The sequence below is a fragment of the Argiope bruennichi genome, chromosome 8 (genome assembly GCF_947563725.1).
Source record: "Argiope bruennichi chromosome 8, qqArgBrue1.1, whole genome shotgun sequence".
Taxonomy (NCBI): domain Eukaryota; kingdom Metazoa; phylum Arthropoda; class Arachnida; order Araneae; family Araneidae; genus Argiope; species Argiope bruennichi.
In genome coordinates, this window is record NC_079158.1 from 112,997,101 (window position 1) to 113,024,560 (window position 27,460).

Sequence of the window (27,460 nt, forward strand, 5' to 3'; positions counted from 1 at the left end):
GGGAAAATAATAATATGTTTAATTCCAATCTGAATTTTGTTTCGAACTGCTCATCAGCAAGAGTTGCGACTTGAAGACCATTCAATCGCCGAACGAAAATGTTTGCAGCTGTTTGTGCAATAGCACGCGAAAGCGCAGATCGATAAGTTTTCAGCGCCAGGTAGAAATCTCCCAGTGTCAATAACAGTCTGCGTCTGTTGAAAATCTAGTTAATAGAAGAAAATATCGGAAAACAAATCACTGGGAACAGGAAGCAGACCAGAAACATTAATCACTCGGCTCATCAGATACACAAAAGAAAATGGAAACTATTTAACATTTATTTACTCATGCAATAAGAATGATGAGATAACCAATAGATTGATTTGGGGAAACATTACGCTAATTCGAAACAGTTTTGGAAGATAATTAAATAAAATGTTCGTTTTCCATCTAAATGCAACTTGTTTAGCTGTTTATAGCATAAAAGGAAGAAAATATCTGATGTTTAAGTTAAGTAATATTCGGGTTAACACTTAATTAGTTTTAGAGGGCGGAAGTATATTTTTGTTTGGAAATCGTTTTTGTTGGCAATTCGAAAAAAAAAAAATTTTTTTTTTCATGGTCATGTTTAAATTACTGTACCAGACTTCGCAAATTGATTGGTAGACTTTAAAAAATAAATTAGGGGGGGGGGGGACCTCCTCTCGGCAAGCTGGAAGGCAAAGGTTGATAGATTCCTTTACATCTAAGTTACTATATGGCAACATATACACTGTTGATGTTAGACATAGTCAATATTAGGGTTTGAAAATAACTTTTCAAATCCTAACTTAAAAAATATTGCAGTTACCGAAAAATTTTTAATGCAAAATGAGGCGCTAATATTCGCCTTAATGAGGCGCTAATTTGGCTAATTGGATTTATTTTTCTGTTGTTGTTGTTTCTAATGGCGCTTGTCTCTAAGGGGTGCGTCTCTTGTTTTTTCAGTAGCTCCAACTAGGGCCAAGAGTACGACTTAGCTACACAGACGTCACAACCCTTTTTACGGTGCGGACTTCATTCATGCATTTCATTCACAGATCGTAATTTAGACCTGAATCACAGAACGATCTTCCCTGATTATTATTCCCAGTAGTATTACTCTCGACATGGAGAACTTTGTGACCACAACAGATTTATACGTGCGCTAGCCACCACACGCACGGAGAGTCTTCGAACTCGCAACCCAAGGGACGCAAATCCAACGCCCTAGCAACCAGGCTATCCCGGTCTCTTTTTTTTCCCCCATCTTCAATATTAAGAAAGTTATAGAGGAATGATAATTTCCGACCCCTTTGAGATAATAGATGACTCATTTGAGAACTCATCCGACATTTTTACACTTCTCACAACATGTTCCAAGCCGATTAAAATCCGAACAAATTACTACAGTTACCTTGTTCACAAGATAACATGTGGAACAAAGGGTGGTTTGGAGTTCTAAGAACTGTGATTAGTGAAGATGTGCAGAAATTTTCCTGAGAACCACTGCAATAGGTAGTTTTCCTATAGTATTTAAATGTGAAATTAAGTATAAGTATAACGTCATTTAAAGAACAAAACTCACTTAGTAAAACCTCAATATATCAAGTGTCCTTTATTGTATTGAAATTGGAAAAGCAATAAATATTCTAAATAGGATGTATCATATCCTCAGATCATTAACTAAATTCTAAGATGAAGAGGGTATCCTAAATGTGACATGACATCTATTTCAAAATCTTGGAAATTTATATAAAAAGTATTTTAAGTCTCGCGAGAAAAGCCCTTAGAATGAGGTTTAGGAGCGAGTTGAAAAAGATTTTGTTAATTTTAAGGCAACAATGAAGTGACTTCAATGAGAAGAATTTAGTTCAGACTGTCTTATATTTGGTGGTTTAAGAGGGAAAGACCAATAGGGAGTGTCATATGAGTATGCATGACTTTCATAATTGTGAGAGAAAAATAGATAGATAACCGATGTTTGGATTAAGATGACGTATGATTTAGATGAGGAAATGCATATACAGTTTCAAGATTTAATCTTCACTTTTGCCAGCATTCAGATTGTTAAGTATTGCATTATTTTTCACAAAGTATGACGCACTGTCACAAGTGAAAATTTCAATCTGTAAGATTATAATTTTCTTTCTGCACATATTTTAACGCAAAGTTCCAGAATTGGATTGTTTAAGAGTCGCGGTGACCTGATGGTAAGGTGTCGGTTGCACCGAAGGATTCTAGGTTGAAGACCCGATTTCACCGAAGAACCGTCGTGTAAGCGGGTCTGGTACAAGTTAAATCCGCCGGGGTCCAATTTTCTCTCGCTAGTGAGATGCGAAAGTTTGGAAAGGGGGTGCCAACTAAGGCACCGTCCACGTTATCTGACCACTGTTCAAAATTACGAAGGTCCATCCCAAAATAGCCCTAGTGTTGCTTTAAAAATGGGATGTTAATATAACTTAGCTTGGACTATATATATATATTACAAAAGAACGGAGTAGTTATTTATATAGCAAAACTTTATTTCTTAATGATAACCAGAAGCGCCTATCAATGTTGGAAATGGTTAAACGGAATTTATTCCAAAAAAGTTAGAAACAATGGAATAAACAACCTAATATGGAAAGTAAACTAAATTAATAAGACGCCTCGGATTCACTGGACATTTCCGATTTTTGATTTTAGGTTTCAGCTTGATAAATATGATACCAGAAAGTCCCGAATTGTAGTCATAAGAGAATCTATCATTCAAAGAAGATACATGTATCTATCTATCTGTGTGTCACATCTATAAAATGGTGAATTGAAGTAACATGGTATAATACCTCCATATAGAATATGCGTGAAAGTTTTGGAGAGACGACTCTCGATGGTTTTGGTTTTAATGCGGTATGAAAGTTTCGGGGAGACGCCTCTCGATGGTTTTGGTTTTAATGCGGTATGAAAGTTTCGGGGAGACGCCTCTCGATGGTTTTGGTTTTAATGCGGTATGAAAGTTTCGGGGAGACGCCTCTCGATGGTTTTGGTTTTAATGCGGTATGAAAGTTTCGGGGAGACGCCTCTCGATGGTTTTGGTTTTAATGCGGTATGAAAGTTTCGGGGAGACGACTCTCGATGGTTTTGGTTTTAATGCGGTATGAAAGTTTCGGGGAGACGACTCTCGATGGTTTTGGTTTTAATGCGGTATGATAGTTTCGGGGAGACGACTCTCGATGGTTTTGGTTTTAATGCGGTATGAAAGTTTCGGGGAGACGACTCTCGATGGTTTTGGTTTTAATGCGGTATGAAAGTTTCGGGGAGACGCCTCTCGACGGTTTTGGTTTTAATGCGGTATGAAAGTTTCGGGGAGACGCCTCTCGATGGTTTTGGTTTTAATGCGGTATGAAAGTTTCGGGGAGACGACTCTCGATGGTTTTGGTTTTAATGCGGTATGAAAGTTTCGGGGAGACGACTCTCGATGGTTTTGGTTTTAATGCGGTAAGAAAATTTCGGGAAGACGACTCTCGATGGTTTTGGTTTTAATGCGGTATGAAAGTGCTATATATGTTGAGTACTATAGAGTACATTTTGAGCAACAATGTATTCTGAAGTAATTGAGGGAAAATGCTGAAAATTAGAACAATTTTTAATTAAAATTTTGAAACACCCTTTGGTTAGAGCAATTGCTTCTCAAGGAATAACTAGATGGTAAATTTAGTTGCTTTAGATGCAACTACAGAACGTTTTGAATATGCTTTTCTTCCGTGTTTTCTTTCTATGTTGCTTTTCTTCAATGCGTGTCTCATGACTCAATTTACCATTACAATTATCATGTATACTAATAAACAATATCATGTTAATTAATCCTGTATTTTTTTCTTTCCTGTTGCACAATATTGAGCGATATTATATTATTCAATGCTCAACAAGATTATAAAATATTGCAATGCTGTTAAATATCATATGATTTTGTGCAACATATTTGAGCTAATAGGGTCGTTATCTGCATCAAAACTTCGTTATGCTTATGATTGAAAATAAATGTAGATTACAACTTATGTCATTTGACTTTGAAATTCATACAATAGAATTTATAAAAAGATCAACGATAAGTTATGCTTCAGGTCTTAAAAAAAATTATATGATTGGACAGGTTATGACGACGTAAAAACATTTCAAATGTAATTGGTACAATATCTTTTAAACGATATGATAACCAGTCCAATAACCCATTCGTAGTTACTGATATGAATGATTGCTCAGTTAATATTCCATACAAATATACCATGGAACATTATAACACAGTCACATTTAACATGCTTTAAACTAAGCATTCAAAATAATCGTGCCACATGAGTTCGGAAGTGATGAATACGGAAATTAAATGATGTGTCATAGAAAATGGTCGCTCCAATTACCAAACCACTACCGAATGAGTCTTGGTGCATATAAATGTGCACCATCAATCCTATTCTCATATGCAGAGATTTGGATAATTGTGTATTGATAACAGGCGCACATCAATGAAATATAACAAAGGGAACAGATAATAGATCCATTTGAAGTAAAGTTGCATTTAATTTGTCACGTTAGAATTGCCAACTCCAAAATTTTTAAGATATATGAAAGCGTAGAATGTGAGAAGAAACATAGTTATATGATAAGGGTGGTAATTGAAGCTGTCAACAGATCACTCAATTTAATGTCATATTAACTTGAATATGCAGATCTACAAACAAATTTAATTTGCGTCAGTCTCACTCACATGATGGATATCAAATCGGGGGGGGGGAGACACCCAAGATATGAGGATGAGATACTTCCGGTACGGTGGTTGGAACTCGCCACCCGGATGGATAAAGAAATGGTATGAGTCTTCTACCCCTTGCCGATGACGGGATGTATTTCCCACGGGAGGGGTTGTATCGGAGCCGGTGATGGCTTTAGGGTCAACCTCAGATCCCGCGAATGCTGTCCTCAGATTCATCTGCACGCCTCAGAGTGGGTCGGAGTAGTCAACTTTTGATTGCATAATGGATATTGAATCAACTTTGAAGTCGCATGTTTTGATCCCAAACTAGAAAAACTACTATTTTAACAAACATGCCTTATGAATTGTTAAATGCATAGAAACAATATTTGATGTTACCCACCTAGTTGAAAGGATTAATACATTTTATTAAAGTTCGAGAAAAAAATCTTAGTTTATTTAGTTAAATTTACTTATATTAATTCCGTCCGTTTTGAGGCAGCACTGGAACATTTTTGGGAAGAGCCTTGTAATTCGGAACCATGGTCATATGGTGACAACGACACCTCCCTTTCTAAGCTTGCATAACAAGCAGCAGGAGACATTTAATGGATTTAAAGTACACTAGATATGATTACACAGTGGTTCTACGGTAAAGTTAGGCTTAAAACATGGAATCTGTACTTCAACAAGATATTAGATACATAATTTGATGTAAAAGCAACTTTCTTTTTAATAAAAACAATGTGGTGGACATTAAAAAGATTTTTCCATAAAAAATATGAAGCATATTTTCTTTTAAAAAATCTAACTAATATTACTCATTATTAAAAACGAATTATTTTTTTATTAATGAAGAAACATAAGTACAATTTATAGATTGGGTATATCAGCTAGTATTTATTAAAGCGTAAGCATAAAGCGTTTATTTAGGAGCTTGTAACCATTTCATCGAATGCTAATGCTAAAGAATTTTTACTTCTTTCCATATGAAGCTTATAAGAAGTTCGTTTCAGTATCCCAAGAATACCACTTTTCGACAATTCTACCTCGCTAAGGGGTGACCTGTGGAGGGATGAGCGCATATCTGAAATTCTTCATCATTCTTAAACCTTGATTTCTGCCTCATTAGATACTTTTTCGTTCAGTCCCCCCCCCCTCCCCATCATGTGCATGCGATAGTCGTGTCGTTTCTGACTGTAGTATTTTAACTCAAAGTTGCATATTGATTGCTTATATGGCTAGTTCAAGTTGAAAAAAAAAACACTTTCAGAAGTGGCAAGAAATGTATTTTTTACATACTTCATTTTTATAATATCATTAAATGCGACGGAGATTATCAACCTTTTTTCATCACAAAATGTAAGCAAAAAATTCAACAACATCAAAAAAAAAAAAAAAAAAAAAAAAAAAAAAAAACCTGTTTAAATAGACAAAATTATTACTGTTTTGTAAAAAAGCAAATAACCAAATTTTAAGAACAGAAATTTTCCATTTATTCATTATAATTTAATGTTTAGTACACTTATAGTAAATAAAAATTGCCTTTTAGTATTTTTATAGCGAACTAGCACTTTTATCGACAATATAACGTATTACCTGCAATTTTTACTCCTATTAAATCCGCATATAATCCTAGTTCACCTTATTACTAAATTCTAAATGCTCACCTCATTGCTTCTCCTCCTTTCATCTTTCTTTTCATCCCTAATTTGACTAAATAAACGTATTCAAACGCATGCGCAAAAGGATGGAGGGTTTTAGAATCGGAGAATAAATAGTATTTTGACATGATAGACATTTTTATCATTGCAATAAGTATTTGATAGGTAATAATTACTCACATTTAATTAAGAATATGTAGAGTTTTCATAGAAGTTTTATGACAATATCAATTATTATTTTTTATTAATAAAAAACATGAATACAGTTTATAGATTAGGTATATCAGCTAGTATTAAATATTAGCAATTTTTATTTCAATTAACACGCCCTTTTCAGTCACAAAAATATTTGTAATCCATAAGTATAGCTTCTAACTCTAAGTTTACTGAATCCTTAATTATTGGTAAAAAGTTGCTTTTTCTTATGTAAAAAGCTTTTTCTTTTAATAAAATAAAGACAGTAAGCGGGAATGATTAATTCAATATGCGAACTTTTGTGCATTACATATTTCAAGATGAAGAAAAACTTGTATTCTTCAAAGTAATTTGGTAAGGAACCATTTTTTTTTATAAAAGAAAAAGGAGCAGAAAAATTGAATCACTAAGGATGGAAAAATTTCCCAACGAAGAATATTAAATCACATTTTAGAGTAGAAAAAACTGCAACCTCATAAAAACGATTGAAAAAATAATTCAAATAAAAAAATTACTAAAACCTGATGCCACAGGAAACACAACACCACATGAAGTCATAAAACAATCCCAAGATAATTTTTCCCCTTTCCGAACAAAATTACCCAGTCCTTCGATTCTAAATCATCTAATTAAGTCAAAAAATAAATAAAAATAACTTCCGGGATGACAAAAAAAAAAAAAAAAAAAATGTTGCGCGCAACATAAAAATTGTTTCAGCGTAAATGCGATGCAACGCATAATAATTAAGAAAGAAAAATGCTCCCAAAGCTACTAAATGCCGTTCCCTCTTTTTTCCTTCCTTTTTTTTTCTACCACAATACGACAGCAAACTAAAGTTAGTTTTTCTGTAAAATCTCATCACAAAAAGATTAAAGAACATGGGCATATATTTTAATTCGTATTTCTAATCAACAATCAAAACTGGTACAATCGTTGAAAAAATAAAGTAAACAGGAAAAAAAAATTTTTTTAATGTCAACGCAGATTTGTTTCCTTAATTTTTTTTTATTTCCTCATTAATTTTATAAAAACGTAACATTTCATTTTGAAACGAAAAGTCAGGAAGATTACTTTGGAACGAAATTTAAATACCTTCTTGACAGGTATTCAGTTAATTTTTTTTCCGACACAATCAAAGATGCTAGCAGTAAAAATTCTTCTACAGTAAGCTATTTAATTTAATACATTATCAGAAGTCGATAAAACTACATTGAATTCAGACTGTCATTGATCTTTGGTAGTACTATAATTTATCGATATCGTTACGAATTTGTAATATTGCTTCACTTCGCAGCGAGAACATTTGTAAGGAAGACAGTTTTACAGTTGTAATAATTCCATTCCTGAATGGATGTAGAGTCAGTAAGTAATCTCCAGCTTATACAACCTTTAAGACAAAAATGAAGGGCCAAGAATATTAGAAAATCATGGTGGGAGACCATTAGAACTCGAATTCTGTTGTTTGTTCTGAAATATTCGATGTCCATTCACCGGATCTATAAAAAGTGAAGAACAGTCAGTAGTAAAGATATAAACAGCCGAGTTCAGGGACATAAGTAGATGAGCGAATTCTCTCTCTTAATATAGTACTGATCTCCAACGAGTTTTCTGTGAGCATTTTCTGATAATGCGGTTGTTTATTAACGATTCGCTCTCGTATGTTGCCGATTATTGCAACATCTGTTTTGTATACCTTTCATCTGATCTTTACTTCTGTATTTTTGGGTACAACATTTTTGACTCAGACTTTTCAATTAGTCGAAGAGAAGATGTTGAAAACGAATATTCGGATTCTTTTCTACATCATAAAGCACAAAATTCTCAGGTGCGGGACATTGAAAACAAAAATCTGAGCACCTGTGTTGTTCGCCGCATTGCCCATGATCTAAGATTTTATGCGGGGCTGGGAATAACACTTTTTTTGGAGAATATATAAGAGAACGCTTCCGGAAGAACACTTCCGCTGGTTCAAATTAAATTTGCCATTTGCCATAGGAAGTTTCAGAAGTGGATAGTTGCCAGTCAAGGAGTTAATCATATCAAATGAGAGAGAATTACTTCCAGTTTTTGAACTACTCTGTTTTTACATGAAGACAAAAAGATATAATTCAAATAAGCTTTATAAGAATTAGACAAATCCAATGCACAAAAGTCCGTCAATGTCTCGAAGTTAAATTCTACTCAGAATACGACGTTTTTTCTATATCATTTCTTTATAAAGTTCATTTTTCTCTATACGACGCAGTAGAAAACGATCTAGGGGATCAAATTTTGATCCTAAAGTACCGGGCTCAGGAGCTTTCAAAATCGATATATCCACCTTCGCTATCTCTAATCTTCATCGAAATAAAATGACACAGCAAAGTTTCGGCTGAAAGGAGCTGGGTTGGGGTTAAAGTGAAGAGCGAAACGCAATTTCCCGTCACTTATCCCCCTTCAGAATTTCAGTAATTGGAGCTTTCGGCGCCCCTAATTGGACAGTGAATGGACCAGATCAATGGAGACGACGGCACCGGCACTCCGGGGGACTACGGACAACAGAGGAAAATATACAATGAATATCGATTCTTGAAACGATTAACGACGATTTTGACGATACTTAAAGATATGTAATGCTTTTGCTCTATTTCCTACTTGGATGAAAAAAGAGTGCAACAGTTCATAGATATTCATTTTACTTTTCATTTTATAACTGATAAATCTATCTGACATATAAAAATTATTAAATATTATAAATATCGAAATATCGAAGATAAATATTAAGATGTTAAGTAGTAAAAGACTATATTCGGGATGAACTTTTTTGAAAAATAATACTTTAAAATAATTGTATTTTTTACTATTTACATAAAAAACGTTATGAAGCCAAAACAATACGAAATAGCAAAAGTTTTATACAGAAGTTTTTTTTTTTTGGGGGGGGGGGAAGCAGGGGACTAAAAAGAGCTATAAAGCAAGAATATTTCAGTATAGAAGTTTATCAAATGATATGTTTAAAACTTATCAGATAGCTTAAGAAATATATTACCTAGTTCATGAGATTAAAATCTGCATTTCAATCCGCTCTTGAAATATGAGGTCTCGCCTGATAAACAACAATATAATATTTTCAATCTTTCGGATTGTGAAATAGTAAAACAACTGTAGAATATTTCACATTTACTTATTTGCTACATGCTTCAGCCTTAAGTTGTGACGTTAGAACAGGGTTCTGGTATCATATAGAGTAATTATATATTATATATATATATATAACCCATTATATAACTTAAGAATGCCTTTCAACATTTATTGACTTTTAGAATAGATAGATTTAAGGAATATTCTTTGTATCCTCAAGTGAAAACCTCCAATGCCTCCAAGAGGAATGCTTGGATTATGGTGATCTGTTATATAACAATGAATTTTCAGGGAACATGAGATCACTCTTTTTATGAATCTTTTTTACACTCAGCTCAGAAAGCATTGAGCTATACGACTAAAATTTGATATATAAGACCGAATTTATAAATTTCAAACAAGTTCTGAGCGAAATTCACTTAGAGGAAGTTCTGTCGATATAAGAGAAATGGAAAGAGCTGGATACATAAAATTTGGTGCATACGTTAGCACCAAAAATTTAAATGTATATCAAATTTGGAACATAATCTGCCAAAAAATTGACCGTCTGTCATTTTGTACATCTCGGATGTATGGAAACGCATTGACTTAAAACAATGAAATTTGTAATGTGATTTTGTGACCACAAATGTAGTTCCATGCCAAATTTTAGTTCAGTCATTTGGCAAAAAGGCACCCAAAATACATATTCGGACAATAGATGCAATAAAAATGCAAGATTCAAGACAAAGATTCAATAAAAATGCAAGATTCAAGACAAAGATTCAATAAAAATGCAAGATTCAAGACAAAGATTCAATAAAAATGCAAGATTCGAGACAAAGATTCAATAAAAATGCAAGATTCCAGACAAAGATTCAATAAAAATGCAAGACTCAAGACAAAGATTCAATAAAAATGCAAGACTCAAGACAAAGATTAAGGCCTATTAAGAAATATTAAAGCAGATTAAGGCATTCCTGGACTTATTTCGGGTGTGGGGGAAGAGAGAGACTAAGAGTTTTTTTTTTTTTTTTTTTTTTTTTTGAGATCTCTATTACAAAAAAATTTTCGAGAAGACCACTGCAGCAGATTAGCAAGAAAAACCTTCTTTTGCCATTGTTGGGCTCCGAATGGCTTACTTATTTATTATTCCAATCGTCGAAGATGCAGATTATTTCAATGTTAAGTTGCATATTTGTAGAGATCAAGCAAACTTCATTTCTTTAAATCCAAACACACATGAAAAAATTGGAAAACAAACGGAACTTTAAAATAGCATGCCTAAAATGAATCTTTACTTTTGTACCGATGTTTTTTTAAAAAAAGAGAACAAATACAGTGTCAGTTTCCTGTTTTAATGCAGAAAACACTATTCGATTCTCAACAAAATATGGTAAAGTCAGCACATGATCCTATCAAATATATAGCTTACATTTATAACAAGAATGTGCAAGTCAATTTTTTTGACATTTTAACTAAAAGAGAGTCCCAAATATACTGCTCTAAATGCCCATTCAAGTGGACAACATCGATGGATTTATACGTCTGGCAACCACCATTTCCTGAAAAGGCGCCATAAAAAGAAATATGGGCCACCGTTTGGTCGAATTTACCACTCAACCTGTCAGGCGACCCCTTCAGCGTTGCTGGATGCCTTCCAGGACTGTTTCTTCTGAAAAACAGCTCAGCTGGAGGAATGATTCCGTCGAAAGCGATCGATACCATCGGCGAACAGAAGAGGACAAACACTCTCTCCAAACAAGCAAGGACACGAGAAAGCTTTTGGCAAGGCACCCTCTCCCCACTGGACCGATTAGAATATTGTTCAGAGCAAATAAAGTAAGACGCGGAATCGTACTCGAGGTCATAATCCAGCATTCTGCGCTGCTAGGCGCTGAATGACTTTTAAATTATTAAATAAATGCAATTCTGTCATAGTTTCTGAAAGAAACAGTTTATTCCATTATGAAAGATGGCAAAAAGACAAAACAAATACAGCTTCAAATTTTGGAATCATCATTAATATGGACAATCTGTAAATTTGATCAGGTCAAGTTAAAACTTCCGGCCCAAAAGTAAAAGTATCTTCAGTAAAATTGACATACCACAATTAAAAAGCATGATAAAGATAAAAAAAAAAAGTTAAAAGCTTTTATGGTGGTGCTACGGTTGCGTTAGTTTATCTAATTAAAAGTTTAGCAGTTTTAGATTGACAGCAACTAATAAGATTTATTCATGCCATACAAACCAGAGTACATAATTCGCTAAAAGACACAATTATGCTGATAATCAACCCATGTTAAAGATACCAAATCTTATATCGAATTAATTAAACCTTGAATAAAGATAAATTTCCATTATTGAAAAAGAGAAAATTATTTGTAAATAGAACAAAAAAAAATTAAGGACATGGGTGAATTATTTAACTACTAATTTATCAAAAAATTTAAATTGGTTTTATATTTAGTTCATATTAATGAATAACAGTTTATTGAAAAACAAATTATTAGAGAAAGCACAAAACAAACAATGCTCTTTAAATCCAATAGGAGCGACTTTTAAGGAATAGGGCAAGACATGAAGATCCTGTATGACATTGGCGAACGATTGTTAAAAAATACAGATCTTTGGCATACTAAGTCTACCATTTGGCAAATAATACCCGATAACCGAATGCGTATTTTGAACATTTTCCCCACCCAATTAAAACTAAAATTTGACACAGAATAATTGTAATCCCAAATAAATGAAGTTCGGCATAGAATCTAAAGTCATTGTGTTTATATACCTAATTAAAGAGCAAACAAACTTTTGACAAATATGGTTCAAAATTTGATACAACTTATTAATGTACTAAATTGTAAACCAAAATTTCTTCACTTTATTTGATCACTGTATCACAGCAATGCATCAATTAACTTTAGGAATAAATTCGTGCGTGTATATATATATATATATATATATATATATATATATATATATATATATATATATATATATATATATATATATATATATACACGAGGTATATACATACATAAATATACATATGAGGTCTATACATACACACATACATATACATATATCTATATATAAAGTGTATATCGAAGTTTTGGTTGAAGGACTTGCAGCGTTTACTTGCGATTATTCATCTAGGTGAGTTTATTCGATCCGTCATTGTATCACTAGAGTGAATTCACATCAATGACATCTATTAACTTTTGGTAACATTCAGGTGGTTTTTTTAATTTTTTTTTTACGTAAATAGAAATGCACATCGAGACTTAGTCGAAAGAACTGCAGCGTTTACTTGCAATTATTTATCTAGCTTAATTTATTCGATGCGCCATTGTATCACTGCAATGAATTCACATCAATGAGGTCCATTAACTTCTGGCAACATTCAGGTGTTTTTTTTACGCAAATAGAAATACACATCGAGACTTAGTCGAAAGAACTGCAGAGTTTACTTGCAATTATTCATCTAGCTTAATTTATTCGATGCGTCATTGTATCACTGCAATGAATTCACATCAATGAGGTCCATTAACTTCTGGCAACATTTAGGTGTTTTTCTTACGTAAATAGAAATGCACATCGGGACTTAGTCGAAAGAACTGCAGCGTTTACTTGCAATTATTTATCTAGCTTAATTTATTCGATGCGTCATTGTATCACTGCAATGAATTCACAACAATGAGGTCCATTAACTTCTGGCAACATTTAGGTGTTTTTCTTACGTAAATAGAAATGCACATCGGGACTTAGTCGAAAGAACTGCAGCGTTTACTTGCAATTATTTATCTAGCTTAATTTATTCGATGCGTCATTGTATCACTGCAATGAATTCACATCAATAAGGTCCATTAACTTCTGGTAACATTCAGGTGTTTTTCTTACGTAAATAGAAATGCACATCGGGACTTAGTCGAAAGAACTGCAGCGTTTACTTGCAATTATTTATCTAGCTTAATTTATTCGATGCGTCATTGTATCACTGCAATGAATTCACATAAATGAGGTCCATTAACTTATGCAACATTCAGGTGTTTTTCTTACGTAAATAGAAATGCACATCGGGACTTAGTCGAAAGAACTGCAGAGTTTACTTGCAATTATTCATCTAGCTGAATTTATTCGATGCGTCATTGTATCACTGCAATGAATTCACATGAATGAGGTCCGTTAACTTCTGCAAACATTCAGGTGTTTTTTTACGCAAATAGAAATGCACATCGAGACTTAGTCGAAAGAACTACAGAGTTTACTTGCAATTATTCATCTAGCTGAATTTATTCGATGCGTCATTGTATCATTGCAATGAATTCACATGAATGAGGTCCATTAACTTCTGGCAACATTCGGGTGTTTTTTTTATGTAAAAGGAAATGAACATCCAATCTTAGTCGAAAGAACTGCAGCGTTTACTTGCAATTATTCATCTAGGTGAGTTTATTTCATTCGTCGTTGTATCACTGCAATGCCGTCGTTGCAATGTATTGACATCTATGTTGTTCATTAATTACCACACAAGTTCGTAATGTTAATCGAAAGAAATGAGTTATACTTTTAACTTTGACGTCTGTTTTCACTTTTAGCAATAATATCAATCTCGTCAATATTTATCTTGCTTTTCCTCGTTTTACATCCAAAATAATCCGTCTTCCAAATCAGAAGACGGGTTAGCAAGATTCTTCCTGAGCAAGAAATCGAAAAACAAATTATTCCAGTCTAAAAGAACAATCAGGAAATTTTTTTCTTCTGTGCAACGATTTTTCCGTAGGTTTTTAAGGAGACAATATGCAATTCTGTTAGGAAAAAAATGACGCTGTAAATATTTTATTCTTGCCTATATCTATCATCTTCAAAACTGCATAAAAGACTATTACGTCAACGAAATGATGAGATAGACTTGAATTCCAACAGTTTCATTTGTAGAATAATTTTTCTACTGTCAAAAGCAAAAAGAAATTTTCATCGCAAATACATTTTTTTCGCAGTCATAAAATTGTTAGTGTCTTTAATACCGCGGAGATATCACAAGCTCACTCACAGATACGGAGAAAAAGAGCAAACTAATAAATTCAAACCTCACGAAAAAAGTAAAGTAAAACTAATTGAATAAAAACTAAATATGATTTATAGTGAACAGATATGAGTTTCCGTACAGTATTAAAAAAAGGGACAAAAATTTTTCTCCAACTAATATACAAAAAAAATTCGCTCGTAGCAATTAATCAAGTAGAAGTAGGAAATGAAAGAAAAATCGTCTAAAAATTTTCTCAGGAAACTAAATTAATTGAATTTCTTACTCCCCCCCCCCCTCCAATCGTCTTATCGGTTTAAATAAGAAACTTTCCTTGAGCGATGGATCCGCAATTTCATCCGACGGATGCGTTTCCATGGAGACGGGATGTAGGAAGTTTTGTAGGCGTTGCCGTGGAAACCTCCGAATCAATCCAAAGGCCATTGTACCTGACAGGGTTTCTTCGAGGCTGCGACCTGGGTGTGAAAATTATATGCTGCGGAGGAAGAGGGGTCGGCAAAAAATATACGTTCGAGGAAGGCGACGAGTTCCCATTTAACTAATATGCATTTTTATACAGTGCAGGCATGCAAGTAATTCAGGGATTGAATATTAGAATGAAGTCATTACAACACATTAAAGATAAAAGATAATGAAAAGACTAATTAGAAGAGCTGTGCTTAGTAGAATTTAGGAATTAGCTATCAGTTTGCATGACAGAAATTTAAATAATTTATTTAAAAGATGGAGGAGGAGATGGAAAAAAAACACAAGCTACTGACATGGTAATTCGTTTATTGCGTTGTCTAAAGTCATATTTTTTGAAAAATATACTGATTTTTACTGAAAAAGGGTAAGGGTGTCCAAAAATTAACGCAAAAATTGAACTTGCCACTATTTGTGCAGTAAATTTTTGGCAACCCTTTTAAAAAACATTTGGCAGCTGATAGTTTAGAGTCAATAAAAATGAAGCGTTACACAATAGAAAACGCGTTAACGCAAGATTTGAATTCAATAAAAAAACAAAGATTTTTTTTTCCTTTTAATCATTATATTTTTAATGAATCGTAAAGTACATAGGATAGGGTTATGTATGGAATAACAAATAGGTCAAATGGCCTGCACGGTTTTGCTGGCACATACGCATTTTTTGTCTAAGTTTTCCAAGACTATTTTGCATAAAGATTTCTTAATTTCTGTGATGCAGCACAGAATTTCCTCTTTCAACGCACGGTGCTTGTGGGCTTGTTGGCATAGAATTTTAACTTCAAATAACCCCACAAAAAGAAATCCAAAGGAGTTAATTCACACGATCTAGGGGGGCCAATTCTCAATTTTTCATGCTGTGGTCGTCAGACTTTCATTATTTTTGCAATACTGTTCAACAATAAAAATACGTTGTTCTATCGTGCAATGCTCCCTTATTTGCTAACTCTAAACTGGAGCCAAATGTTTTTTTAATAGGGTTATCAACATTTTACTGTAGAATGGTGGCAAATTCAAATCCTGAGTTAATTTTCGGACATCCTTTATATAACGAAGCAATTAGTTATCTCAGCTTCCTTTACACGTTCTAATGCCGCTTCAAATAATAATAATAAAGACAAGTCATCTTCATGAATTAGCTATTCGTCGAAAATCTATATTTAAAATAATTAGCAAAATTAAAGAACCGTTGACACAATGAAACCCACCGCACCAATTTCACCATTTGTAAAAAAAATTTCCTATGAAAATTAATGACACTTTAATATATAATCAATTATAATTTTTTCTTAACCATTGATCATTTTTAGGAAAATCTCAAAAGCACTATGTCAATGTATATTCTCTGTAAAGGAAAAGATAGAGCGACCCAGTTATAAATACTGAATTTAACTAATGCACCGATTTTGACAATTTTTATTTGGTATGAATAATAAAAAAAGATTCCTGGATATTTCATTAATGGTCATTTATCTCCTACTTATCAATTTCAAAAGATATTGAAAGAGAGATTCCATTTAATTAAAATTGATTTACATGGCTAGATTAATATCACATTTAATACACAAAGGCGGCGTTCTTTTTAATGAAACTAATCAAGGTATGTTAGTTAGTTAGTTCTTTTTAATGAAACTAATCAAGGCATGTAGAGTTTATTTATATTATTATAATAAATTATAATAATATAAATAAACGTAAAGAAAAGTATTATTTTAAAATACACGAGCAAAATAAAGCTAAAGCATTCCTATTGATTAGCTATACTTCGAAGCTGGTAACTAAAGTTGATGACACTGATGTTGAGGACTATTTCAAAATTTTATTTTGTAAAATTTTTCGAAATGAAAAGGTAGGGGTAGACAACCAATAATGACATACCAAGGAGTCAAGAACATTCATTTTCAGGAGATATTAAGCAAACATTTTCGAATAGTCACAGTAGTTGTGAGTTATATACAATTTTATATTTACGAAAAATATTGAAATCAGTTAAATGGTTGTGGCTGAGGAATTCTGTAGAGGGTTTTTTTCCCGTAGAGAATTCATTATAAAAAAGCTTTTTTCACTCGATTTTTTAAAAAAAAATGAAACACAGAGGAAGGCAGGGGATTTTTGACAGCATATCATGAGCTTTCAGATTAAACAAAAATCGGCGAAACCGGGCCAGTGATTGGGACTTGGCGACTGGTTCGCTAGTAAGATTCCCAAAGTAAATACATCATCTAGTGACATACAAAAGGGAAATTAAATATGAAAGTTAATACATAAGAACCAGTAGGAATGATCGCTCGAAATTCTATCGCCAACTATCAATTAAAGGTTCTCTCCTCGGATTAAATCTGTAGACGTCAAGCAAGGCACCAAGAACGCTCAGATTTCTTATTCTTTGATTCCCGCATATGAGAATTTTGTGCATTGTGGTGTAGTAATGAAAACCGAGTAAGTATTTTGGATAATTTTTTTTCTACTGATTTTTAAAAAAAAAAATGTCGCAGAACAACAATATTGGCAGTAAAATCATATTTCAAATTTCATTCATCTAGACATTACGTTTTTGAATATTGTCACACAATCAGCCCCTAGAAGAAAAGTATTAAAAATTTCATACGGAATTTTAATTCAGATGCTGAAACTGCATAGTAAATTTTAACTATCTAGCTTTCTATGTTTTATAGTTAGCAGGGTTATTCACATTTGGACAGATAGACAAACTTCCAGAGAATTGATTTCGCATAAAACTGATAAAAATCTATTCATTTGATATCAAGACCACATAACAAATTCCATCCATCTATCTTTTAGAATTATCATGTGCATAATGCTCAGACATCATTCCAAAAATGTGTTTTTCGCGCTCAAAAAGATCCGAAATGGCAAGGTTGGTCAAAATCTCTAATTAGGATGCAACTCAAATTAGAATTCTGCAAACGATACTGTTATGCGATATCCATCAAAAAATATATTTGAAATCACTGAAATGGATTTTATGTAACACGGAATTCTTCTGTAAGCTACCGACAGATGACAGCACGCGGAAAATGTGGTCAATCGATATTAGACGGAGTCAAAATCGTATTCTTAGGAAATTTATTTTCTGTTTACTAGCCAACGATCGAGATTAATCGCAAAATAATGAAATTTATCTAATGTATGATACCAGAAATGAAATTAATAAAATTTTATACATAAATAATTTAGAATGAAATCAACTCTTTTAACATTGCAGACCAGATTCAACAAAAGATGGCACCACAAACTGCCCGAAGCATTTGTTTTACAATATGCGATATTCGCAAACATGATACAAGCTTAAAAAAAAAAAAAAAACTTTATGAAATAATCAACTGTGCGAAGCATGAACAAAGAGAAGTAAAATAAGAATCATGAAGTGAAAAATAAAACGAAAAAATTCATATAAAATGTTCATGAGATATAAACATATTATAGAGTTATTACATAAAAGAAAATGAATCGATCTCAAAAATGATAAAATCCAATTCCAAAAATGCTGAAATACGTTTTTGTGCCAAAATGTATAATGTCTGTAATAGATACATAGCGTCATAATTTCAAAACGTAAATAAACATAATAAATAACGAAGTAAAATTCAAAATTTAAAAAATCAAATTAGAAAAGATTTAAGTAAGTAAATATAATCCTTTAAGAACATGAGCATGAGCATGAACATGATCATTTAAGAAGATGAACATGAGCATGAACATTAACATGAGAACATAAGCATGAGAATGATCATTTAAGAAAATGAACATGAGTATGAGAACATAATAATATATTGAAGAACATGAGCGTGCACTAATAGGTCCATGAAATAACGATTATTTTTTTATTCTAACATATAAATAAATTATTTTCCAAACGTTTTCCAAGACAAATCTAAAATTTCACTTACTTTTAAATTAAATTTTTTTTTAAAAATGGCTTAAGTGCATTTCCCACCTCCCAAAATATTTCACTCTCAAATTTTATTTCATAATTATTAGAGAAAAAGATTATAAAAAAATAAGAAGAAGGTTGTTTTAAAAAGAACGAGATGTTAAATGTAAGACGTTTATATAACAAAATATAGATAGCCAGGATTGACCGTTATTATTACAATTGTTATTAATAATTATACAAGCTTTCAAGCATAAAACATTGAAAACTGAGAAACAAACAGATGATATTTGAAACATTCACCAGACATTTGGCAGAACTTTTGTATACATTTTATTTCATAAAATAGCAGTAAAACGAACATTTTTAACAGCCATCGCAGTTTAAAAAAAGTACTAATAAGACAAACTACAGTTTTAAAATTAATTTCCAAAAAATTAAAATTAATTCGATTTCATATGCGGAGTAAATTAAAACAAGAAAAGGTTTATTTATTGAAATTCTATTCATTTAAAATTCTAAAAGTACTCTTGTAAAATAAGCACGTAAGAAATGTTACGTATAGTTGTTTGTAAATTTTGAATAATCTTTTAGAAAGATTTTTTTAATTGTATTCAACAAAATAAAATAAATTGACACGTAGTTATCTGAATTTTTGCTAACATATTCCATGTCTACCTTAGCTAAACAGCTTAAAGAAAAGTGCTAATGTAATAGAAATTGCTATTTTAAAATTAATTCCCAAAAATTGTTAGATTTTACCTCAAAATAAATTAAAATGGGAAAATTTTTATTTATTGAAATTCTCTTCATTTAGAAATACAGACCAATTCTTGGAAAATAAGAACATTTCATATAATGGTTTGTAAATTTTTGATAATCTTTTAGAAAGATTTTAGTTAAATTCAGTGAAATAAAATAATTTGGGACAGAGTTATTTGAATTTCAGCTCACATATTCCATGTTTGGGTCAGTCATGCAAACGAAATTTTTTAATCAACGGAAGAATACCACTCTCGATTTCAAATCTTTATGGACTGGATTTTATAAAAAAGAACCAATACCCAGTTTCTTAATTCTCAATCGAAATCAATTTTATATCAAACAAAATTTATATTCCAAATCATTTCACAACTATTTGTAGATTAGAAGCTATTGAGCTTTTGTCATTTAGATATCTCATTAATTTTGTTCTTTCTTTTATCATTATCGATCTTATAAATAGTGGTACGTAAAAACGAATTAAAAACTATTTAAGAAATCATTGCAGCGCCTAATATCACGATTTTTCGATATTTTGATAGTTGGGTTATTGGGACGAAATTCAGCAGATGGCAGCACGATATTTGAGATAGTTTCCATTGATACATTTATGTGCCGATAGATATAGAATCAACAGAAACTTGTCGGTAGGAAGAAAATAATTCTACAAAACAACTGTTATAAAAAAAATGAATTACCGTTATGAGTAATATATGGATTGCAATATAAAAGAATTTTTCTCAATTTCACACGGTTACTTCCTTGGTGTGCTTTTAAATTAAAAAAAAAAGTCATAATTCCAATTCCAGGATTTATGCCGGTCAGTTTACCTTAAGGCAGGATTTCTCGAAGTACGGTACCTAACATTTTTGTTGTTTATAAAATTGATACAAATTTTGGAAAACGAATGTAAACATATTTTGGAAATAATGTAAAATCGGAATAACAAAATTATTCTTTTTATTATTCTGCTGCATATATTTTTACCACAATTTCACATAAAGTTGAGGTTTCTAAATTGATATAGTGAAAGGGGCTCATTCGCTATCGAATTAATACTCCTGAACTGAATCTTAATATTTGTAATTATGTAATATTATCAACAATACCTTAATAGTACAATTATTATAATACAAGATTTCTATTTTGAATACAATTGAATAATACAAATTAAAAATATTCCATCCTTAGGTTATAAACAATATATTTAAAATGAAATTAATTTTAATCTAGAAAAACATGTATGATAATTCTTTTATTTCTTATTTACAATGTTTAAAATTTAAAGAAGTAAAGAATTCATGTGATTTGGAGTCACAATTTACTCTTAAAAGCCAATTAAGTTTTATTAATTATTCGAAAACCAAAATATTACATAATAATAGACCTAAATAATCTGGAAGATAGGAAAACTGAATTTTAAATACGTACTATGAACTATTGCATTTTAAAAATAATTATACAATAAATTCAACACCAACTCCCAAATGACGATGTTTACGTCCGAAATCACAAAGAAGGCACCGCCTACATACGTACAAATTTCTAGTAATTAAAATATGCTACTAATACAATTCACTTCAAAGTTACTCTTTATTCTGCGATATATTTTGAATTTTAGGTGCTTATTTGTTTGTCTACGAGAAAGGGAATTAAAATATTATAGTTTCTAGAATTCGAAATTTGCTAACCAGTCATGAACTATAACTTAATTGTCAGATTTATTTTATTGTAGGTAGAGTCGCATGTGCCCCAGGCCAAACAGCTTCAACTGCCAATTATCGATGTAGATTAAACCCTTCCTTGGCAAATGTACAATTTCACTAATTGTTGCTTCTTCAAAAATCAAATCCAACTACTCTTTCTTCTTCTGTCATTTCCATTATACAGAGCAGCTCTTAATTCATCTCCCATGAATCCATGTCCTTCCAGCAAATCATAACGCCCCTCATTATACAAATAATACGTACTAAAATTTCCTCGCATGTTTATAAATTCATGAAGAGTCGGAAGGAGGAGCTGTTCAGGAAAGTTCAAAGTGAATTGACATTTTATGGGTCATTTGTCTTACGTAAACAGTTTGTCGTTCATCCTTTATTGACCTTTGTCCTCCCAACCAAACATTAATGTCCCCCATTAGACAAGGGATATCTAATAAATTTTCCTGGCAGGTTGCTAAGTTCATGAAGCGTTAGCAGGAGGAGCTATTCCGGAAAGTTCAAAGTGAATTGACATTTTATGGGTCATTTGTCTTACGTAAACAGTTTGTCGCCCATCCTTCATTGACCTTTGTCCTCCCAACCAAACATTAATGCCCTTCATTAGACAAGGGATATCTACTAAATTTTCCTGGTAGGTTGATAAGTTTATGAAGGGTTAGCAAGAGGAGTTGTTCCGGAAAATTCAAAGTGAATTGACATTTTATGGGTCATTTGTCTTACGTAAACAGTTTGTCGCCCATCCTTCATTGACCTTTGTCCTCCCAACCAAACATTAATGCCCTTCATTAGACAAGGGATATCTACTAAATTTTCCTGGCAGGTTGACAAGTTTATGAAGGATTAGCAGGAGGAGCTGTTCTGGAAATTTAAAGGGAATCGACATTTTTGTTTGGTCACTTGTTTTATAAAAAACAGCTCTGGTTCATCTCTCAATAATCTCTGTTCTCCCAATCAAACATTAACGACCCTCATTAGACAAACAACAATAACAATATATATATATATATATATATATATATATATAAACTTCCCCGGCGGATCTGTATGATCATGAAAGGAGATAGGAGGCATTGTTCTGGAAAGTTCATGAAGAAGAATCTCTGTTCCTGAAGGTTCCAGAAATCCTCAATTTGTCATTTTATTCGTTCAAAAAATAAAGATGCAATATTCAAAACATTTCACAATGTGTGGATTAACAAGCAGTCAGACAGCATTTGGAATTGATAAATTCGAATATCCTAAGAAATATAAGAGAAAAAGCTCACCTCCAAGTCCAGGCTTGGCCTGGGAAGGCTCGACATGCTTCCGGTCTCAAAACCGACGGTGTGGTGTCTCCTGGGCTGAGGCCGTTTCAAAGTTTGGCTGCCTCGCGGCAGCACATCACTCATGTGACCGGAGTCACTCTCCCATTCGGCCGCACGTTTAGACAGGCTAGACGGAGCTGAAAACGAAAGAAAAACTTCAGCATGACAAAATTTACAAAGAAAGAATACATTTTCACTGATTCTCAATTTTCTTAATATTCGTCGGTAGGATACTATTAATCGGAGTAAGATTCACAAATTCGCAATTTTCTTCATATTGCCTTGCAGGATACAATTTATCGATGCAAAACCATGACCATCAATATTAGAATCGACATTTACAAGTCCATATCGAATGTAATTATTAAATTTTTGTAATGAGTGCATTTCAAAGCAGTTTATTTTATCATGTGAGAGTATGATGTTGTTTAGGTTAGGGGGTTTTGAAGCGCGAAATCGCGTTGGCAATGAATGGCAATTTTCATCATCATCTTTTAATCGCACATAATTTTTTATCTGCTTTTACCAGCATCGCATTATTATTATTATTATGCATGCTTCTTTAAAAGCAAATGCGTTTTTAAAAGGTTGACCTGCTTTTACCAGTATTGCTTTATTATTACGTAAGCTTCTTTGACAGCAGATGCGTTTTTAAAAGGTTGACGTAGAACTATGACATCATAGCTGTTATTTTATTTCAAAATCGGTCGAGCTCCAAAACCTTGACAGCTAGAAAAATGGAATATTATATATATATATATATATGTATAGAGAGAGAGAGAGAGAGAGAGAGAGAGAGATCGGTTTAAACTGGTTAATGACTTTAATTAATTAAGACAAATAATGACTTAAAAATAATAATGTTCTCACATGATAACTTGAAACTTGTGATCGCAGATTTCATTTTAATTTAATTTTCTTAAGACTAGTTTATTAACAGTCAATATAATTTTGAAGCAATACCAGGGGTGTTTGTGGGACCCCAAAAAATCCCCTGAAACTTTTACGGACTTACTACCGACATTTTGGAGTTTCGAGAAGGGAGGGGGGGGGGAGAGAAATGAAAAATTACAATTATGAAGTATTGAATGACCTAATTATAAAAGTTCAATGAATTACTTTTTTTGCAAAATTAATAACCATAAATTTTCAAACATATAAACTACTACATTTTATGTAAATATTTTAAATTAAGTAAATTAATTCTTTAAAAAAAATTATCTAATTTCTGCTGCTTTTTTTTATTTTCTGATGTTTGTGGGCTTGTCTTTCTTTTGTGGTGAACTTCATAATTGCAGGAAGGTTGACTTTTATTTTTCTCATTTACAGTTGAAGAAATTTCCTCGAGAACTGCACATGCAGAGGTAGAAGCAGTTTGCTTTTCTGCTAATGTAGAAGGTTTTTCAGAGACTTTTATAGGTGACTCATCTGAAATACATGTTTTTAAGTCCTCTTGATATGTTTTCCAACTTCTGTTCATATTCAGTAAGAGATCTTTGTGAATTGGATCAGTCATTGGATTTTTTGAGCCATATTTTTCACATGAGGTTTCTTTAGAAGCCATTAAATCATATTTAATAGTCTGCACTGCATCTAGGGAATCAATCTTAAGAGAGGTTCTATAGTCAGTGACAAGTGTATCCATTAAGTTGAATGCACTTTCCACTAATGGGCCATGGAAGCAGCTAAGGCAGGCTTTGACCAATTTAGCCAATGTAGGATACTTATAATCATTTGTGAAATTATCTTTTAAATTAAAAACTTTAGACCAATATTTATCAATTGTACACTTGACTTGATTTCCACTTTCATCAGATGTGTAGAGCATTTCTTTGGTGATATCAATATCACTCTGGTATAACCTTATTTCAGCTTCTACTTTTGACTTTTCATTATCACTAAAAATATGGGACATAAAAGATAATTTTTCAAAAGCTAATATTATACTGGTTTTACCTCTTAGCTCTGGATCTAATGCTGCAAAACTAAATAGATATGAATTTTTAAGGGGTAATTTCTGTTTCATATGCTGTGCTGTATTAGTATAAGCTTTCATCAGAGAAATTTGGAATTCTTTTGCTATTGGATGATTTTTTGATAATTTCTTCAGAAGAGTGGAAGCTTCTGCACCAGTAAATATTACTTTGCTAGGTAGATGGAATTCTGGATTTGTGACATCAACCTTTAATAAATCATTATAAGATGTGCACTCTATATTTTCTGGCTTCATAAAAAAAGAGAAAAATTTTGCCATCAATTTATAAATACTGGAATGTATTAAATGAAGCATTGGTTTTTTTGTTTCAAATAATTTAATATATGTGTTGAACTCTGGTAATACTGCTGAATATAATGCCATATGCAATAAAGTTTTGTTTTGCATAACAAATAACCCATTTAGTATTCTTTTTTTCCGAGCTAAAGCATCCTTTGTGAGTTGTTGGGAATGCAAGCAAGAATACACCCCTTCAACAATTTTTTTCTGAGCTGCAGAAATATTTCTTTTATTGTATATTTTCAACATAAGAAAAATAATCCAAGTAGTGAAAATAAAATGCAACAAGAGCATCCCACAGATCTTTGATTCTTTCTAAAACACATAAAATGTACACCCACCTATGGTCTGGTCTCTTCAAGAGCTTAAGTTTTTTAATGGCAAGGGATTCACAGATTTTGAAAATTTTTTCTCTTTTACTGCAGCTTTTCATATCAAAATAGATGTCATCAAACAAATCTATCTATCAAAACATGAAGATAATTTTTTTGTACAGTTATTAGCTGTGTGACATGTGTCACCATCAATATCTAATAAGTGGGGTGCTTTGTTTGATCGTAGTCTGGTTTCAACACCCTTTTTTTTTCCATGCATGGTGTTACATGAGTCCATTAATACACTAATTAAGTTTGCCCATGGAATATTATTATCTTCAATAGTATTAACAACTGCTTTAAAAACAGCTTCTGAATTGCAAGATTCCATCTTTAGAGATGCAAAATGATGAACTACAACTTCATTTTGATTGTTGTCATAAAACTGCAACAATATTGCCAGTATACTTTCTTGAGCATTGCTAGTACTTTCATCCAAATTTAGAGAAAATGGAGTCTCCTTTAAAGTTTTAATGATATTTTCCTTAATAGTTTTTGCGAGCCCATATTTCATCTTATAACATGCAGTAGTCCTGGACATTTCCAACGAGTTTAGTGCCGTCTGATCGCGGCTCAACTGTTTGCAGAGTTCAATTAAATTGGGAGCTACATTGAAAGAAAGAGAATTCTCGGCGATAAACGAAGTTATTAATACCTCTTGGCGTGCTTTTCTTGTCACTATATCCAATGGCCGAGCATCAGTCTCCAGTAAGTCATCAGCATTTTTTGAATTAGCATAATTACTTAAAGTCATTGAATGTGTAATGCACTTTGAATATTTTATGTGGTCACAGTTTTAGAATGATTTGTGAAAGCCTTGAATCCTTCCCCACCATACTTCAGCAGTGAGTTACAAAAAACACAATATGCTTGTCCAGCAACATTTATTTTCTTGCACCATGTGCCGATGGTATCCCCATTACCATCTCTCCGTTCAATCCAATTCCACCTAAATGCATTCCGGGCACCTTCTTCTAATTGTATAATATCACTATTTATATCGAGAAATTTCATAGTGAAATTCTCTTGCGTACATAAATAAAAAAAAATATTTCAATAAACGAAACGAAAAATTTACACGTGCATCAATAAATGAAACGAAAATTTTACACAGCGGAGAAAAAAAAGTTGCGAAGCGATCAATGACAAATAGCTAATACGGCGAAAATTCCCCCTTATCTACTTATTGGCGCCACGCCAGGAGAGATAAGACCTTTGAACTCAGAGTCACGTGATCGCACATCTGGTCGAACGAAGTCTCTCCCTTTTTTTTCTGCCACGCCTACTTACCGAAAAGAATCCAGAAGAGAATGTCCGAGAACCGGGGGAATGAGTCATAACTCGCAATAAGGAAAGAACAAAAAAGAAGTTTTTTTCCCCCTTTTCACGCATTATCACTGCCTTTGGAGAAAGAAAGGAAAAGTTTTCACTACACACACTGACCTTGCGTTTTCTGCTTTCAAAGCAAACAAAATTACTCAGATCAAAATAAATAATTCATTATTATTCCTACTTCCTTTTGAACGACGATCCCCGGAATTTCCGGGTATCGAAGTTCAAAATCCCCGGAGCACAAACACCCCTGCAATACCTAAAAACAATTTTAGGTTGATGCTACAAAAAATAACTTCAATTACGGAGAAGTGGTATTACAATAAATAAATAAAAGCAGTTCATTTAGATATTTAATGAACGTTCAAATATCAGCTACATAAAAGAAGTTAAGAAAAATAGCGGTTATAGGTTAATCTTGTAAATTTTAAATAGGGCGTAAAAATAATTTTAATGATTTCGAAGAAAATTTTGGCAAACCGGCATTCTTTGCCAGGATTATCATTCATTTTATTGTCCGCTATTCGCGAGATAAAGGAAATCAATATTTATAATTTAAGATGAAATTTTATCACGAAATATTTTGTCTTTT

General features: G+C 32.4%; 1 protein-coding gene across 9 annotated transcripts in view; it reads right to left on the reverse strand.

The window, feature by feature from the left end:
• The window catches only part of LOC129980836 (coiled-coil domain-containing protein AGAP005037-like), a 1,244,995-nt gene that overhangs the window by 329,947 nt on the left and 887,588 nt on the right, over window positions 1-27,460 (reverse strand). For all 9 annotated transcript variants that reach the window (XM_056091256.1, XM_056091255.1, XM_056091253.1 and 6 more), the window contains one exon: window positions 22,849-23,024. In XM_056091256.1, coding sequence (XP_055947231.1) covers window positions 22,849-23,024 — 176 coding nt within the window. The remainder of the gene's footprint in view (window positions 1-22,848; window positions 23,025-27,460) is intronic.